Below are 16,351 nucleotides of genomic sequence, written 5' to 3'. Positions count from 1 at the left end.
TGTGTTTGGAAGCTTGAAATAAAAAAGATTCAAATCCCTGCAAACATTATTTTGTATTTGAGTTTTCCATTTTCAAACTTGAGCATCAGTTTGTTTTCCAGGTTTTAAACTTTGTAAATGGTGACCTGAGCACATTCTTCTTCTTTTTATAGATTAACTGACTAAATTCAAAGTACCTGGAGGAAGATGGGTTTTTCGAAAATTGAAACAATAATTAGTTGCAGCTCTAGATCTGTTATGACCATGATTACCTTTGCTGAATAAAATAAATGTAACACTGAATATAGACTGATGGAAAGCAAGAGTAATGTAGCTTGAAAGATTTGGCGATCAGTGAGAGGGTAGCGAGTTTACAGGACTTTTTTGGAATCCTGAGAAAGTCCTAATCCTCTCCATCCCATCCTAATCCTAACCTGTGTTTCTTTGTCTCAGTGTCCTTGAGTGGCGCGAATATAAACCAGCTGGAATGTGGCTGCAACCTCCACACCCAAAGTTTCTATTAGCTTTGCCCAGCATCTCTGGAAGCGCTCACTCTCGCCTTACAGTAATACCTTAACTGAGGTGGCGTTCACCCAAAACCTCAACTGAGACCGGGACTGGTGAATTAGTTAAGTCAGCCTGTCTGTTTCCTCCTGCATTCACAGAGACATAAATCACTTTTGGTGAGTTTTACAGTGATTGCTTCTCGTCAATCTTGAAGGTGGAGATGCCAGTTTCCAGCGAGTAATAGTTGTATTTTTTTCCTGAGGCTGGTACAGCTCTTCGCCATATTACAGATTAATAAAAGGAGAATTCAGATGGAGATTAATGCGCTGATATGCTACGATCACTGGTGCAACAGTTTCGAGAGCTTTCTGTAATCCTCCCTGAAGACTGAGAACACATCGGCTTCAGTCCAAGAGACACAAACGCTGCCTGGCGAACTCTCAGACTGTTTAGCCTGGGCATTGTTTAAATTCCATCCAATCAACACATTGTAACGTGAATCCACTTCACTGTGCGTGTGTGTGTGTGTGTGTGTGTGTGTGTGTGTGGGTGTGTGTGTGTGTGTGTGTGTGTGTGTGTGTGTGTGTGTGTGTGTGAGTGTGTGAGTGCACATGTTCAGACCTCTTCCACTATGAACATGTCGTCAGCCCTCAGAGATTTGTCAACTGATCAAAGCAAACCCACAGTTGTCACCAAGTGCACGCTCCATGACGATCGCTATCAAATCAACAAAATCTTATCTGAAGGGCAATGAGTTCACAAACTCAAGCTCACTGCATGCAAGTAGAGTCCATGAAGTTTTCAATACTTTAGCAATTCAAAATCAAAGTAATTTTGGTTTTATATTATCTACGTGTTCTATGCTCTTTACTGTATTTGTCTTTTCTATAAACGTTATATCTAACATTGTGCATCTTAACTTTTGTCCAGGTTACCTTTGTCGTGTTGTAAAGCACTTTGGGTCGACTCCTGTTGTTTTTAACGTGCTACATAAATAAATCTGATTCGACTCGACCACTACTGTTCTGCTGCAGATCAGACTCACCTTCACACTTGTGGCTGGTTTCACTCTGACGGTGACCGGCAGGACATTTACATTCATATGATCCCACGGTGTTGATGCAGTTGCCTCCGGCGCACAGACCTGGCACAGCCTGACACTCATCCACATCTGAGAGGAAGGGAAATGAAGAGAAATGGATGAGAAAAGACAAAATCAGGTAAGATCAAAAGTGACACTATGAGTTAACTATGGTTCAAAGAACATTTGCGAGCATGTTTCTGGCACTTATCCTGGTGCTAAAACACTGATCTTCATTCCCAGACATGTTTTTTTTTGTGCAAAGTTTGACAAGAACAAACTTGGAACCCACTGTGATGTCTAAGAACACTTCCAGAAAGACCCACTTTGATTCTTGTTTGAACAGGAAATGACTTTTTAAATGTACGCTTTTTTCCCAGCATTCAATGAGTGAGTCACCTTTTCCAGAATCAGGGGATATGACAGGGAGGCGGGATCCTATAAAACACTGTCTCTCTGATCCTGTCACACACACATCCACACACACTGTGGATTTATATCCCGTGCTGCATCAGCCCCTGAGCAGGATCCACACATTGTGAATCTGAGAGCTATGCTCTAAGAAAACAAGAACTTCTGAACACACCTGCATGCTCACGTGCACATACACACACACACACACACACACACACACACACACACACACACACACACATGCACTGTATAAACAACCTGTTTATAATCATCCTTCAATCTTTAATCTTTGTACTAAGGAAAGGCTGAGGAACTCTTTATGCCAAAGGGTTCGAGAGAGAGAGAGAGAGAGAGAGAGAGAGAGAGAGAGAGAGAGAGAGAGAGAGAGAGAGAGAGAAAGCAACTGGCCAACATCCTGAGTGGAGCCGGGAGTGAAATCCTTACATTTGGATTCATGGTCATGTGCCCTTTGTACTACTGCCAGTAAGACGCTGCTCTAGGCTCTCTGGCGACTAGGGGCCTTTGGTGTGTGTGTGTGTGTGTGTGTGTGTGTGTGTGTGTGTGTGTGTGTGTGTGTGTGTGTGTGTGTGTGTGTGTGTGAGAGAGAGAGAGAGAGAGAGAGAGAGAGAGAGAGAGAGAGAGAGAGAGAGAGAGAGAGATGGGAATTGGAGAGATGGGAATTGGAGAAAAGGAGAAAAGGAGAAAAGACAGGGATTCATAGAGAGAAGAAAACACAGGAAGACGGTGAGAGAGTCAGAGAGGAGGAATGTGAGTAACAGAGAGATGAGTGATGTCTGGTCTCACACTGGCATACCTCTAACATATGAGCAGCCGGGTAATACATAGCCACATCCAAGAGGAAAGGACATAGTGGGGCTGAATACAAACCAGCTACAGATCCTACATGTATTTCCTTTTTGTACTATGGAAAAATGTGCTACATCCATTTGATTTGCTTTAACACGTGTTTGGACCAGATGTTTGTATATCAGTAATCATTGGTACATACAGTTTATTTTCCAGACCCGATTGCTCTTGTAATTAATTGACCTGCTTTCAGAATACACAACTCTTTATGTTTCCTCAAACAAAAATAAAGAATAGATTGAGTGGTGGAACTTCAAATAGCACAGAAAGCCCATTGTAATGTTTTAAACCACTGCTTAAATGATTAATTGTATTTCACAATTTATTACTTACATGCTTTGTCTTTTCGTTATGTCATTGTTATTGTTTAAATTGTGTTTTTATGGTTTTATTACTGTATTATTCTACTCCTCAATCTTATTTGCCTTCGTCGCGAGATGTTTTAACCCAGTTTCAACCACGAAAGCACTTTCTAATTGGATTACATACGTTTCACCGAGGTGTTAGAATGCCCATTTAGTTTCACTTCATTTCGTTTTATATTTGAAACGTTGGACAGATGGGACGTGACACTTGGATCCTGCACTTTGTACCTCCTCACTGTCAACATAAAAAAGCGTACCGTCCTTACGCACATGAAAATAGGCTTTTGAAATAAAGTTTACTCTGAAATGTAGGATTATTTTGTATGTACATGTAAATAACACTTGAGTTTGCTATAATCCCAAAGTTCACAGAATAAATACACAAAGTTATCTTCCTCAGCTCTGACACTGCCGAAGGGTCGCCAGCTGCTACAATATAAATACTTCATACCATCACACTCTGCCTCGGATGCTGCTGGGTGTGTCCAACTCAGAGGAGCTGGGATGGAGGCAACATCGAGCCTGGCTGGACGCTCCACATGTGTCACACTGTATATTGATGTAGTCTTATTGCTTAGTCTGGTCAGAGCCAGAGGTTATTAGAAAGGCATGTGGAGAGAGACACCAGCAGCAGGAATGTTAATGAAAAAAGGTGAATCTCAGTTCATATTTGACTTGGTCCCTCAGCCTGAGCTGCTTATGTTATGTCTAGTGAATCTGTTCAGTAAAGAATGATGAGTAGTGAGAGTGTATTGTGTGTCTAATATACTGCAGATGCTTCTTAGGGGTGCTCCAGCAATTTAGAATTACATTTTCAGAGAATTAGAGGACTTGGAAGAGACGATTTAAAAAAAAAAAATGCTTAGTTTAATTCAACAGAGTGAGGCCATAAACACTGGATAGTACTCTTCCCATACTGTAACTCAATTAGATAACGCAATCTTTAATTCGTCCATCTGCTCTTTGTAAACGGCCAATTTTTAAATCTCCACGTCCCCAGATCTTAATGCAGCTTTTCTGTTTGAGGTTTGAAGTCTTCAAGCCAAAACCAAGATCAGAGAAATAAGTAAATTTGTGCTTGATGATGTTACTTCAGAGCTGCAGAGGGCATGACGCACATGTTTTTCTATCAGTCCTGCTCGCCTAGTTTAAAGGTGTCGGAGTGCCCTTAAAACAACATGAAATCCTGGGAAAGAACGGAAATCATATCTAGAAACAAACAAAAGAACATTCTAATCATGGATCATTGTTTTGTGCTGTTTTTGAGCAAAAGGTATCGGTTCTGGCACCGTTTAGGCACCGATACTGTTTTAAAAGTATCGATTGTGCACCGGTATTGGAAAGAATCGAAACGATATCCAACCATAATCACTAACCCAACCGAATGTGTTTGCTACATGTCTGCTTTACAGAGTACAAGGATAAACTCCTCTCTACAGATGTAACAGATACAGTAACTGACACTGACACATGAATCTATTTACTGTTTTATCAGCAGATAGAGACACATGTGCACAGCTTCTCCTGCAGAGGACATTAACAGGAAACTACAAGTTAGTATCCGGCCTCCTGCTACAAGTAAACACCCTGCATGATGTTAACACTAGTTCGAGGATGTTATGGGTAGGATCTGCCGCTGAGATGATGATGGAAAAATTAATGGTTACAGTGTTGTATGTGGGTGTGTACAAGCGCTCGCCTGTGTGTGTGTGTGTGCGTGTGTATCGGTGTGTCCCCTTTCATCACTGTTCAGGTGTGTGTATACAAAAGAGAAAGAGAGAGAGAGAGTATTGACCTTGACAGGCTCCGGTGCGGATGTTGGGGATGAAGCCTCGTCTGCAGGGGTGTGGCTGGGCGGGGCACTGCTCGCAGGGGTGTCCCCAGGCTCGGCCAATGGTGGCACAGCAGAGGGTTTTAGTGCAGACGATTCCACTGAGCTGGCCCTGACACATCTGGTTGTTCACCTGGGTGAAACATGGCCCGGTCCGGTAGTCTGTGGTAGGAGAGAGGCACGTATTCTTTGTTAGCTGATGACTGTTTTACCATGTGAAGTATTAAATGATGAAACGGTGATTCATTTCCTAGAATACATCTGGTCCAGCACTAAATGATACCAGAGAAAGTGCATGAATGAGAAATTGCCTCTTTGGGCAAAAGCCATATTTTCTGTGATATTTAACTAAATGACTAAGCGATAAAAAAAAAAGTTGGCTCCACATTACAGGATGATTTTAGAGAGATGACTCACTGGACCTTTAAACACATTCTCACAGTTTAATTGCTTCAAGTGTTTAGTCTTTAGTGCCGCAATTGGCTTTCAAAGAGGAGCATTTACAAGTAGCAGGTTTTTACCAGGACCTAAGAGGAACAATATGAGAGTTGGTAGCAGCACAAGGGATCGTGTAGGAGCACGAGAGGGCAGACATTATCCTATTAAACTGCTCAGATTAAACTGAACAGCACATCCACGCTGGTTCATTCAGCAGGAATTTTGCAATAGGATTGGAATGACTGCTATGTATTAAATATCTGTGATAATAAGTCAGCCCGTTGGACTGACACACTGAAGCACATTCCACGGCTTTAACCCGGAGTTGATGGTGACTGAACAGTGGAGGTTTCCAAGTGCAGCAACAGTCACCTCATGACAATCATTCACTCTAGACACGAGAGTGACGTTTTAGCGCATCTGTTGTTCTTCTTTGGGGCAACACAATTTTGTGTAACTTTGCAAAAACACACAACAACAAAACTCCTGAACACAATATATCTCGCTTCTAATTCCAGAAATCTCTGTCTGTCCGTCTGCATTAGGAACGTATATCTCGAGAATCGTCCATCTTATCGGCTCCACGATTTACGTGTGTACCGTTAAGGGCCTGAGGAATTTGGTCGATTTGGACATGCAAATATTCAATACTGATCAAATTTGAACAGGTGACCGGCGCTACAAAGCAACAGCGGCTGGGACTCATTGACGTGGCGTTCACGATCACGACAACAGCGCGTTCACGACAAAAGCAAGAACAACTGATACTCTAGTTAGGGAGTCGAGCGTCACTGATCTTTGAAGAAACAGGTGAACAGCTCTTTGTGCAGCACCTTCAGGGTTCTCTGAGGCGGCTCAATGACTGCAGGTCACTTTAACAGTTTCAGAAAGAAAGCTGCAACCACAGGCAAAGCAAACTGCCCAGTCCTACTAATTAAACATAAACACATTTCTTACAAAAATCAAAGAGATCCCGTTGTACCTTCAGGGAAAGGATGAGTGAACATAAAGGTAAGTAAATACTTTCACTCATTCAAACGGATGTTGCAAGCAAACAACTTTATATTAGAACAAAACGAGAACAGAATGTTCCTGGCCTCAGCGATCACCTGGCCTCCTCCCTGCCCCCCCTGTTTGCCAGTGAAACTGTGGCATAATCTCGTTAAATGCACTTCACAAATCAGACACAATGACCTCATGCTGAAATCATTTCAGCAGTACGATGTTCGTCCGTTCAATCACATGGAGCCTAATGATGGCGTCCCTTGTGGGAGAAACCCTTATTAAGTCCTCTGCAGTGGCGCCAAACTTAATGAAACCTTCATTAAAAAAAAAAAGAAAAAAAGTGGATTGTTGTGTCAGCGGAGATGAAAGATGAAGTGCATGGTTGACTGGGCAAGGCAGTGACAGTGAGCTGAGGAGAAAGTAGAGCAACCTGTTCAGCTCTGAAGGACGGAGTGGGATGGAAAGATACAAAACGGCGGTGGTGTCTGGTGGGAAGCCTTCTCCAGACGTATTGCCCTTATTGGTTCCTCGTGTTACATGAAAGGGAATCATAGAGGATGGGGCAAAGAGTGGGAGACGCAGAAAGAAACAGAGCGAGAGGAAGACGGAGAGGAAGAGTAAAGTAGGTCAAACTGAGCATGCAGAGTGCAGGTCGGAGCTCACGGCGGTTCCACCAGCTCATCCGTCTTTCTTTATTACTCTCCGCTCACTTTGGGTCTTCCTGTCTGTCTGTCTTCTATTCTCTCCTTGCATGTCCACTCACTCACACTTGGGTCATCCAATAACATTGAAAAGCCATACAACTGCCAAGTTCAGCAATGTATGCAAGTGTGCTTACATAGAGAAAATGTACACATGTTTTCTCAGACACTGCCCTACTGACTCTGCTGCGCACACACATATGACACATATGTATAAGAATGCAAATACTTGTCTGTGCAGATACACACAACCGAAGACAAACACACATTCTGTCCGAGCTGCAGCAATGAGCCAAACCAAAGACTGGAGCTGGTTCCTTTGAAAGCACAAAATAACAAACAGTGAAGAAAAGCTGCTTGTCTCACTGTGTCCCAATCACCGTGCGTACTCCATGTGTTCTGGCTTTTGTTGTTTGTGTTGTGCATAAATCTGGTTGTGGAAAAAAACCAATTTCATGCGCTTCAGTCAACACTAACACAACACAAAGCACAAAGGTATGCACATCTGTATATTATGCATGTAAATTCAGTGGACACGTGCAATCAAGGGCGCGGGCACATTGGGACAGGACCAAATCCAGCATCCTGATTCAGTCCGACTGACAACATTGGGAAGCAATTTTGTCTAATTACCGTTCAAATAGCTCAGTAGATCAAGAACATTCTCTGTCCCTTGCTCTGAACTCCACCGTTAGCGATCTCTGCACTCCGTCTCATCCTGACAGCTCTGGTTTCATTCATCCCCACAATGAAAAACATCCAGCTAGCCTCACAGAATGGAGTCCCCCTCCTCCGATAACGAGAACATTTTGTGTCTGACTTAATGGACTCGTCTCCGTTTTACACGATTTTTTAAGGCTTTTATTTTGTAAACATCACCACTTCTAATAAAACTTCCCGGTGGAACTGCTGCCAGTGTGTAACGCAGCCCACAGTTTGCAGGGAGCTGCCGATGCACATCTAACCTCTCACCCAGATCAGTCCACTCCGATTAGCCCGCCATTCATATCAGGCAAACGTTAACAGGGTCTGACCCTTCACATGTGATAAAGTTTTTGTAGTCGAGCCAACCAATGTCTGATATCTGATACGGCAAAATAACGTGATCGCTCATCAAAGCCTATTACTGTTTGCTCTGATGGGAACTGGATCAAACGAAGAAAAAATACTGTAAAGGCTAAGGTGAGAAAATGTTTAATCCCGTCTGGAACGCAAAGCCTCCAGGAAAGAATTTTCCCATCAGCCCTGTCCAGCTGTGGGATCAGAGAGATGGGGCAGAGCGGTGACCTGACCACTAGGAGGAGGGACAGAGGAGAGGAAAAAACCCACTTAGGACTCATTAATAACTGCTGAAGTATTTATAAAACTCCCAGGAGGACAAGTCTGGGTAGATAAGGAACCTGAAATATGAGTTGATTACATGGAAATGAGGCCATTATCATTTGTACATACTTTCCTGTGACAAGGGGTCAACAAGTCAAATGAATTAAGTGAAGTGAAATATATGCATACACAAGACCATGTGTGTGTGTGTATGTGTGTGTGTCTGTGTGTGTGTATGTGTGTGTGTGATGAAGCTGAGCACATGTCTGGCGGGTCTTGTGGAATTTCTGATTGCATTGTGGTGTTTGTGTCCTTGTGTCCTTCTGCTGCTGTGGATAAAAATAAATGATTCAAATGTGTGGGCTCTTTGTTTGCATGGGTCTCAGTGTGTGTGTGCCTTTGTGTGGCTGTGTGTGGCTGTGTGTGTCCGTGTGTTTGGTGGGTTTATCTCCATCTTGGCCAACCATAGCCGTCTCTGTTAGTCTTATCAGCGCCATTATCAACAGGCTTGAAATCTCCCTTTTCCTTTAGACATAATCGTCCCTTAAGGAGTTTGCTCCTTTCATTTTTGCCACACCGAAAACAGTTAGTCGAATGTGAGCAAATGTGTAACAGGGCACAAACACACACACACACACACAAACACACACACACACACACACACACACACACACACACACACACACACACACACACACACACATTTAAGGGGGCCATAATGAGAGGAGATAAGCCCTCTGCAATCTACCAAGATCCGAGAGCTCCAGCTAACCGCTGTGTGTGAAGGTAACTGCATGGATCTCACATGACTACGTGGAAGCAACTACATGACAAAGCTGCTTTCAGTTATACACTGAAGCTCGGACATTTTCCTGAAATGTTCGGGAGGGGCTCTGTGTGAGAATGCAAATGTCCAAATCAGTTGCTCCAGACATTTCCCAGAACCTTTCATGCCAGCCTCCTTGTAAAATGTCCAAAGTGCAAGTTAGCCCATGTGAGAAGATCGGTTCTTCATATCCATATCCAATTTTGTGAACATTTTCCAGAGTTCACGTCTAAAAAATGTCTTTAGCTTAAAAAATTATCAGGCATTTAAAGCATGCTAATTTTGAATATCTAGACATTTTGTTGACTGTGACGTTACGGTATCAGTCCGTCAATCTTGCAGTTCCTCTGTCATTGTTTCTATGTTTCAACCATTGTACTGTAAAAATCTATCTTGACTTGTATGGCTATTTTTATCTGTTTTGGGAAACTTCCTCTCACAATAGTGTCCAGCAATGGAACAATAACGCAGACTCCATTGAGCGCAGACACAACGCCAGGCAAAAACACAGCCAGGCAAGCAGGCTCCCGGCTCCATCAACAAGTACCACTCATGGGACGTGTTATTTATTCTGTGAAGGGAACGTTTTTCTGTAGTACTGCAATGAGAGTAAATCAGCCAGATCAAACACGGCCTTCATCGCCATCCTGTGAGCCAAGTCCGATGCTGATCTGAACCAACCAGAGACTCTGAGTTTGACCTGAGCAAATTTCCTCGGCTTTTCATTTATGAGATGGATCATCAAAATTCAGTGCTCCCATAATAGCAGACACAAGAAACAGCTGGTGAAATGTGACGTTCCTGATTACACCGAATATATAACATTTAATTCAGAACATATAGTATTTGGACGAAGCACGAAGCTGATTTCCAGACCTAGGTCACACACTGTGTCTGGTTTGAATAAGACTCTCTCTGATATTTGCTCCTTCGTGGTTTGATAGAGGTCATTATGTACCCTTTGTGGAAAAGAGAAATATGGAGTCTCCATTGTATGGCAACGTCGTGCTGCATTGGTATATGATTTATAGACCTGCTGCGGATCAAATTTAGCACAGCTCCAAAGTGGCTGACTCAAACTAAATTGTCATCGGGGATATTTTCCACCGAGTGACCTGTGCCTGCCTTCAGGTCCCACCCATCTACCAGCTCTGCCATGCTTGGTTCGGTCTTACCCAGGATCAGAGAATAGAACAGAAATAAAACAACTTCCTTCACTTCAAGCACCTTAAAATGCCGCTGACGTCACCGCCTGCTGGGGGGGAAAACTGGTCCTCTGTGATAATTGATTTATTTAGCCTGGACTGGTGTGAGATTGAGGCTGATGTCAGAGGCTGTGTGGCTCCACTGGGACACTGGGACTGGGTTATTACTGGAGCAGAGCTGGCTTAATGGGCCAAAGCAAGCGTCATTAATTTTCCAACAATGTGGTTATTCAACCTTATTGGACAAAGGAAAAATTGGACCTGAAGATCTGAATCAAAATGGAAGGTGGTGAGAAATTTCACCTCAAACCAAAGATGTCAACCTGATGGTAGGACTAGAGGAAGAGTCAGTAGATCACCTCAGTCATGGGGGTTCATCTTCACAGGAACATGAACGTCTGTACCAAAAACAGCATAATGCTCAATCTGTTTAATTTCAGCCTGGACCAATGTGACTCACCAACAGAACCCATACAGACTAGAGAGCAGCCTGTGCCGCAATTTTCTGTCCATATCTGACTAAGCCCCAGAGAAAGCTACCCGAGCCGCACCCAGGTTGTGCTTAAACCTGACCAAAGCCTGATGTTTCCCCCGATTACCGACACAGGCAGGATGAAGAATCAAGGAGAAAGCTCAGCCACAGAGATCCGACCTAAACCAAATATCATTCCACAATTTATGTCAGAACCCGACCTTAGCATGTCGGAATCCACACTCTTATACAGACAGAGCAACATTACCCCTCCATCAGTATCCATGCATGAACACATATCCATAAACAAAACTGTGACAAACACATAGTAGCTGTTGAATAATGACAGTGTACTCGTGCTTTTTAATTCAGTGAGGAAACCCTAACTCTGACCATATTTCATCCTAACCCTAACTAAAGACAGCAAGCCTCAGGCACGCACAGACATAAGCTATTCGCACATAGCTGCACCTGTACACACACCCGAGACATGCAAACACACAAGGGTTTCCCATGACTCCATCCCACACAGTTCCAAGTTTTCCCCGTACCAACTGACTTTCACTGCCTTCATAATTGCAGTTCCTCAGCAGTCCTCTCACTGAATCACACAGTAAATCTACTGACTCACAGCCTCCGTCACACAAACTCTAAAAACCACAATATGCAACAGACGTAAGAAACGCCAAAGGTTACACAAGGGAATCTGTAGCCCTTTTGGACAAAATCCAAAATAAAGAAATGAATTAGTCGCCTATTGGAGAGGGGGGGGGGGGTGCCCCGCTAAAACTCGACATCGCTATTTTCTGGATAATTGACAGTCAAATGTTTAATTTCTTCAAGCCCAGTTCCCAATTATCCAGTTGCCAACTAGTTTTAAAGGTTGCCAGATCGGATCCAAATCGCATTCAATCAGCAACCACCAATCGCTGTGTATGAACTCAATTCACAATTCGAGTGGCTCACCAACATGTCACAGAATCAACAACAACAAGATTTCTAGCGAGCTAAATTTATAGATGTGTCTGTGACAACAACAACCAACCAGAGCGCAGGACGGAGTGAAGGTGGTGATGGTACATGTTGTGGTAAGTGGCCCCCCGACAAATCTGTTGGAGCTGATTCATTTTTAAAATGTTGAGGTCCATTTCCAATTTTCAAATCCACTACACAGTATGTGTGTTACCTTTGTTGTCGCTATGACGATTTGTAACGAATGATGCAACTTGTTTGACAATTTTAGCTCATATCCTCTTTTTTCTCTGAAGGAAATTTAGCATCAAAAACACAAAGATTTATGAGACTTTTTCCTGTGACTACCAGCCGGTCCAACGTTCTACCCGCTCCTCCAACATGGAGAGAAAGAATTTGTATTTTCTCCCCCTGTGTACACAGCTGGCGAGTCAATTTTCATTCTCACCCTATCCCTCCAATTTTTCCTCCCTCCTCCCCTCCATCGCTCTCTCTCTGCCTCCCTACCCAGCTCCACATCAGGAAATGTCCACAAAGAAAGTCTATTCTGTCCGTCCTGTGGGGAAGTTGGGGAGAGTGGATGGGGCGGTATTTGTTGCCAGATGTTTTTAAGACAAACTTAACCCCCCACATGTAGTTTTTGCTTTTTTTTTTCAAGCAAACAAGACCCCAGAGTTCCATGAAGAAACGAGGGATGGAGAGGGAGGGAAATGATTCAAATGTTAAAGAATTTTATTAAGTGGTTGCAACGTTTACATGAATAGAGAAGAAAAGAACCAGACAGAGGAAGACATGAGAGAGGAAGATGAGGGATGAGTGTGGAGGATACTAGGGTTGGTAGCTGTAGCATTGATACACATGTAGGTAGGAAAAAAATTATACGGAAGAAGAGGAATGAGGTGGGTGCAATTACAGGGCAAGAACTTCCCTCTACCTCAGTTTAGGTTGACAGCGGGGGGAGGAAGAAAGCGAGGGAAGGAGAAGGTAGAAGGTGGAAGGTGAGGGTCAAGAAAAGGTGAGATTGGTAACAGAGAATATCTGAAGGCGTATAAAGCTCTCTCTCTTCCTCTGAAAAGGTGAACTGAGGTAAGCCGAGACTAAGAGCAGCCATCAATTCAGACATTTTTTAGACCATACCACCTACTTCCAGCACCCTGCAATCACTTCCCACCGCACACATACCTCAGCCCTCTGTTCAAAGCCCAGGAGGCGAACACCCACTGTCTGTCTGAACTGTATGAAGTCATTCACGCTAGAAGAGCCTGCTCACCGAGCGCTGGAGTAATGAAATAACAGAGAACGTCTGGACTGATAGGAGCGGCACTTCTGACTCCTTGGTCACATCAAAGTGTTCCTGCAGTGATATTTTCCTTTACACTTGTGTACGTATCTCACCTCACCAATCTAGCAACTTGGTGTCCATCTTTTGGCCAATCAGATCCTGGCCTGCCTAACTTTCCAGCTAGAGAAAGGCAGTTTTAGTCTTTTCATAGTTTTTGCCATTATTACTAACTGTGCTACAGTGATTGCTGGGAATCAAACCAGACAAGTCACACAAGCTGTCGGTTCTTCCTTCGTGTGCCACGTAGACCGCAAAGGACGAAACGAAACAAGAAGGTTGGCAGCCTTTGTCGGACACTGAATTAGGACACAGCTTGTGTGTTAACTATGGAAAGTATGACAGGTCAAATTTAAACCCAGAAGTCAGTGTGCAAATTGAAACAGTTTTGACAAGTTTTTTGACCAGAAAAGGTAAAACAATGGGATTGATCGTCTTGCATCGATATTCTGCTGGACCTCACTCTCCTATGAGTGACATCCACTCAGCCACACATAACAATACATGTGGTCAATATGGAAATGAAAAATATAAAACTAAGAACAAAGTTGTAAAGGTTTCTTTTTACACTGTTTCAAGCCTCTTTGGTTTTACCATTAAAATACCAGTAGCAGGCCTCTATCATATCATCACATACAGTGTCACTACAGAAACGAGGATGAGCTCTCACCTCGCTCGCACTGCGGGCCGGTGAAGCCGTAGACACAGGCGCATCTGTTGGGCCCGATGCAGCGCCCGCCGTTCTGGCAGCCGTTCTCACACACGGCTACGGGAGAGACAGGAAAAGAGAGTGAATCACAGGGCGGCTTCACACTCTCCACTCCTCTATCACAGGTTCACAGACACAGGTCTTTCATTAGGCTTCAAATGACTTCACCTTGTAATCACTTGCATCACTTGCACATAAACACACATTGCATTGTATATTTGTACAACAAACAGACCTTTAGACGATAACGTCAACTCTTCTTACGTCACGCCCTAGTTTTAAACTTTGCGTTAACCCCCAAATATTGGCTAAGCGTTTAATAGAGTTGTAATAGTCTGAAAAAGTCTTAATGTTTGACTGAGATCATCAAATCTAAAAACAGAAATGTGATGAAAATGTGTCAGTGCTGCAGGATCTGTCACTCACGTTGTCCACAGTGGCCTCCTGTGTAGCCCTTCGGACAGGAGCACGAGTCCTCCGCACAGCTGCCTCCATTCATACACCTGATGTTACATGACTGAACTGTTGGAGACAGAAAAGGGAAATGAGGGAAATGAGGTTAGGCCACAAAATGAGATAGAAAGATGATCGACAACAGATGCGCTTTGAAAATGAGCATCAAACCTTCACCTCACTTGTTTTATCAAAGGGCACAAGCTGCGGCATTGCCACAGAATTAAAAGGACTCAAAAAGGTTTTGTTATTTACTACCCGTCATTATCGAACAAAGCTATATTTTTAAGAAAGGAGAGTACGGTGTTTTTAATTGATCGACTTTAGCTTCTTTTCATTAAAGTCTCACCCAGTCAAAAAGCACATTAAGAGCTGAGACATCTGAGCTAAAATAAATAACTGTGGTCACTTTAAAGAACCTCTTTACACTTCAAATGGGGGTTTGAACAGTGCTGGCGTATCTTTGTTTCAGCAGACGACGGCTCAAAGGCCCCCAGGCCACAAAACCAGAGCTAATCAAGCAGACTGGGAGTAAAGGCAATAAGTCGAGCCAGCTGTATGCTGCAGTCAGTCAGTCATTCAGGAATTTGCTGAGAGGAGAGGGAAAACGGGTGAGGGGTGGGGGGTGAGGGTAATCCAAACATGCCAGGATGCAAAGAGAAAGCATTCCATTTTGAGTAGTGAATAAACAGTAGTGATGCGCGGATCGATACTCAAATATCGATACTTGCGTTTCAGACAGGTCTGTTCTAGGATCGATTCTCATGATTTAAATGTGTATTTTTTCAACACGGTAGAAAGTTGCTACGCTATATGAACAGGATCTGTTACTTCTACTTCCGCCCGTCGCAGCAATAGCAACTACGGCTTGTTTGCACAAACAGGCACGTTGATGATGACTGAGCAAAATGTGTGGATCTTTTCCAGCTCTGAAAACAGCAGCAAGGCTGTAAATGATGTGCGTGGTAGGATGTTGAGGCACCGTGGCAACACCACCACACTTGTTAAACATGGCTATAATTTGAAAAAGCCTACTCTTTATTTCCCTTTTCTGAACACAAGCTTTAGCACAAAGTAGCATGTTGGTATCGGCAATGCAACCCTTGGTTTTACTTGGTATCAGATCAGAGAGAGTATTAGCGGTAACGCACGTCACTCATAAAAACAACAGAGAGGGATGTAGTATTTGCTGTTATAATTTGAAACAGGACCTTCTGGCTGCCAGAGTGTGAGAGAACCAATCTGACAGCATCAAACACGTCAGTGCAGCTTCTTTAAGAGAAACCTGTCCTTCGTCCTGGCCAATTTCTGCTGCCAAGCTTTTACTGTCCAGATAATGAGACACCTCCAGTGCTGGATGCGAGCAGCCTGTATTCCTTCCCTACATCCTGTTTTTCTTCTATCCTCAAGGCTCGAGTGGATATTTTACTGTCCTTCACCCTGCGCTTTCATCCCTCTTCCTTCCTCCACTCTTCCTTATTCCCTCGCTGCCTTTCATCCTCCTCTGTCTATATCTTAATCGCAGGTTCAACATTAATTTCCTCTCTCTCTATCTGCTGCTCTCTCTCTCTCTCCCTCTCCCTCTCCATGTGTCTGTTTATATCTCTTTCCCACTTTAACATTTCTGGCATGTGGAGCAGAGGGGAAATGACTGGGCTTCCCCCATAGCTGAGGTTGTTGTTTTTTTTCAATGACACTTTCTAAGTTGCCAACATGAGGCATTTGTTTCAGCCACTACAACTCACCCACTTGCTCTGACTGTGTCCAAACACACTAAATATGACTTGTGTGTCAGTGTCGTGTCTGTGAGTAAACACCCTTTAGGTAGTTTTTTGTTTTGATAACCCATATGTCTCCTTATGCA

The 16,351-nt window shown here is 43.5% G+C and overlaps 1 protein-coding gene across 1 annotated transcript in view; it reads right to left on the bottom strand.

The window, feature by feature from the left end:
• The window catches only part of fbn2b (fibrillin 2b), a 65,696-nt gene that overhangs the window by 31,928 nt on the left and 17,417 nt on the right, over nt 1-16,351 (bottom strand). The window contains 4 exon segments of the mRNA XM_034582694.1: nt 1,532-1,657; nt 5,009-5,206; nt 13,996-14,091; nt 14,461-14,556. Of these exon segments, the coding sequence (XP_034438585.1) occupies nt 1,532-1,657; nt 5,009-5,206; nt 13,996-14,091; nt 14,461-14,556 (516 nt within the window).

Source organism: Hippoglossus hippoglossus, chromosome 4 (assembly GCF_009819705.1).
Source record: "Hippoglossus hippoglossus isolate fHipHip1 chromosome 4, fHipHip1.pri, whole genome shotgun sequence".
In the NCBI taxonomy this organism is placed as follows: Eukaryota; Metazoa; Chordata; class Actinopteri; order Pleuronectiformes; family Pleuronectidae; genus Hippoglossus; species Hippoglossus hippoglossus.
Note: the sequence above shows the minus strand (reverse complement) of the source record. Positions and strands in the feature narration are given on the sequence as shown.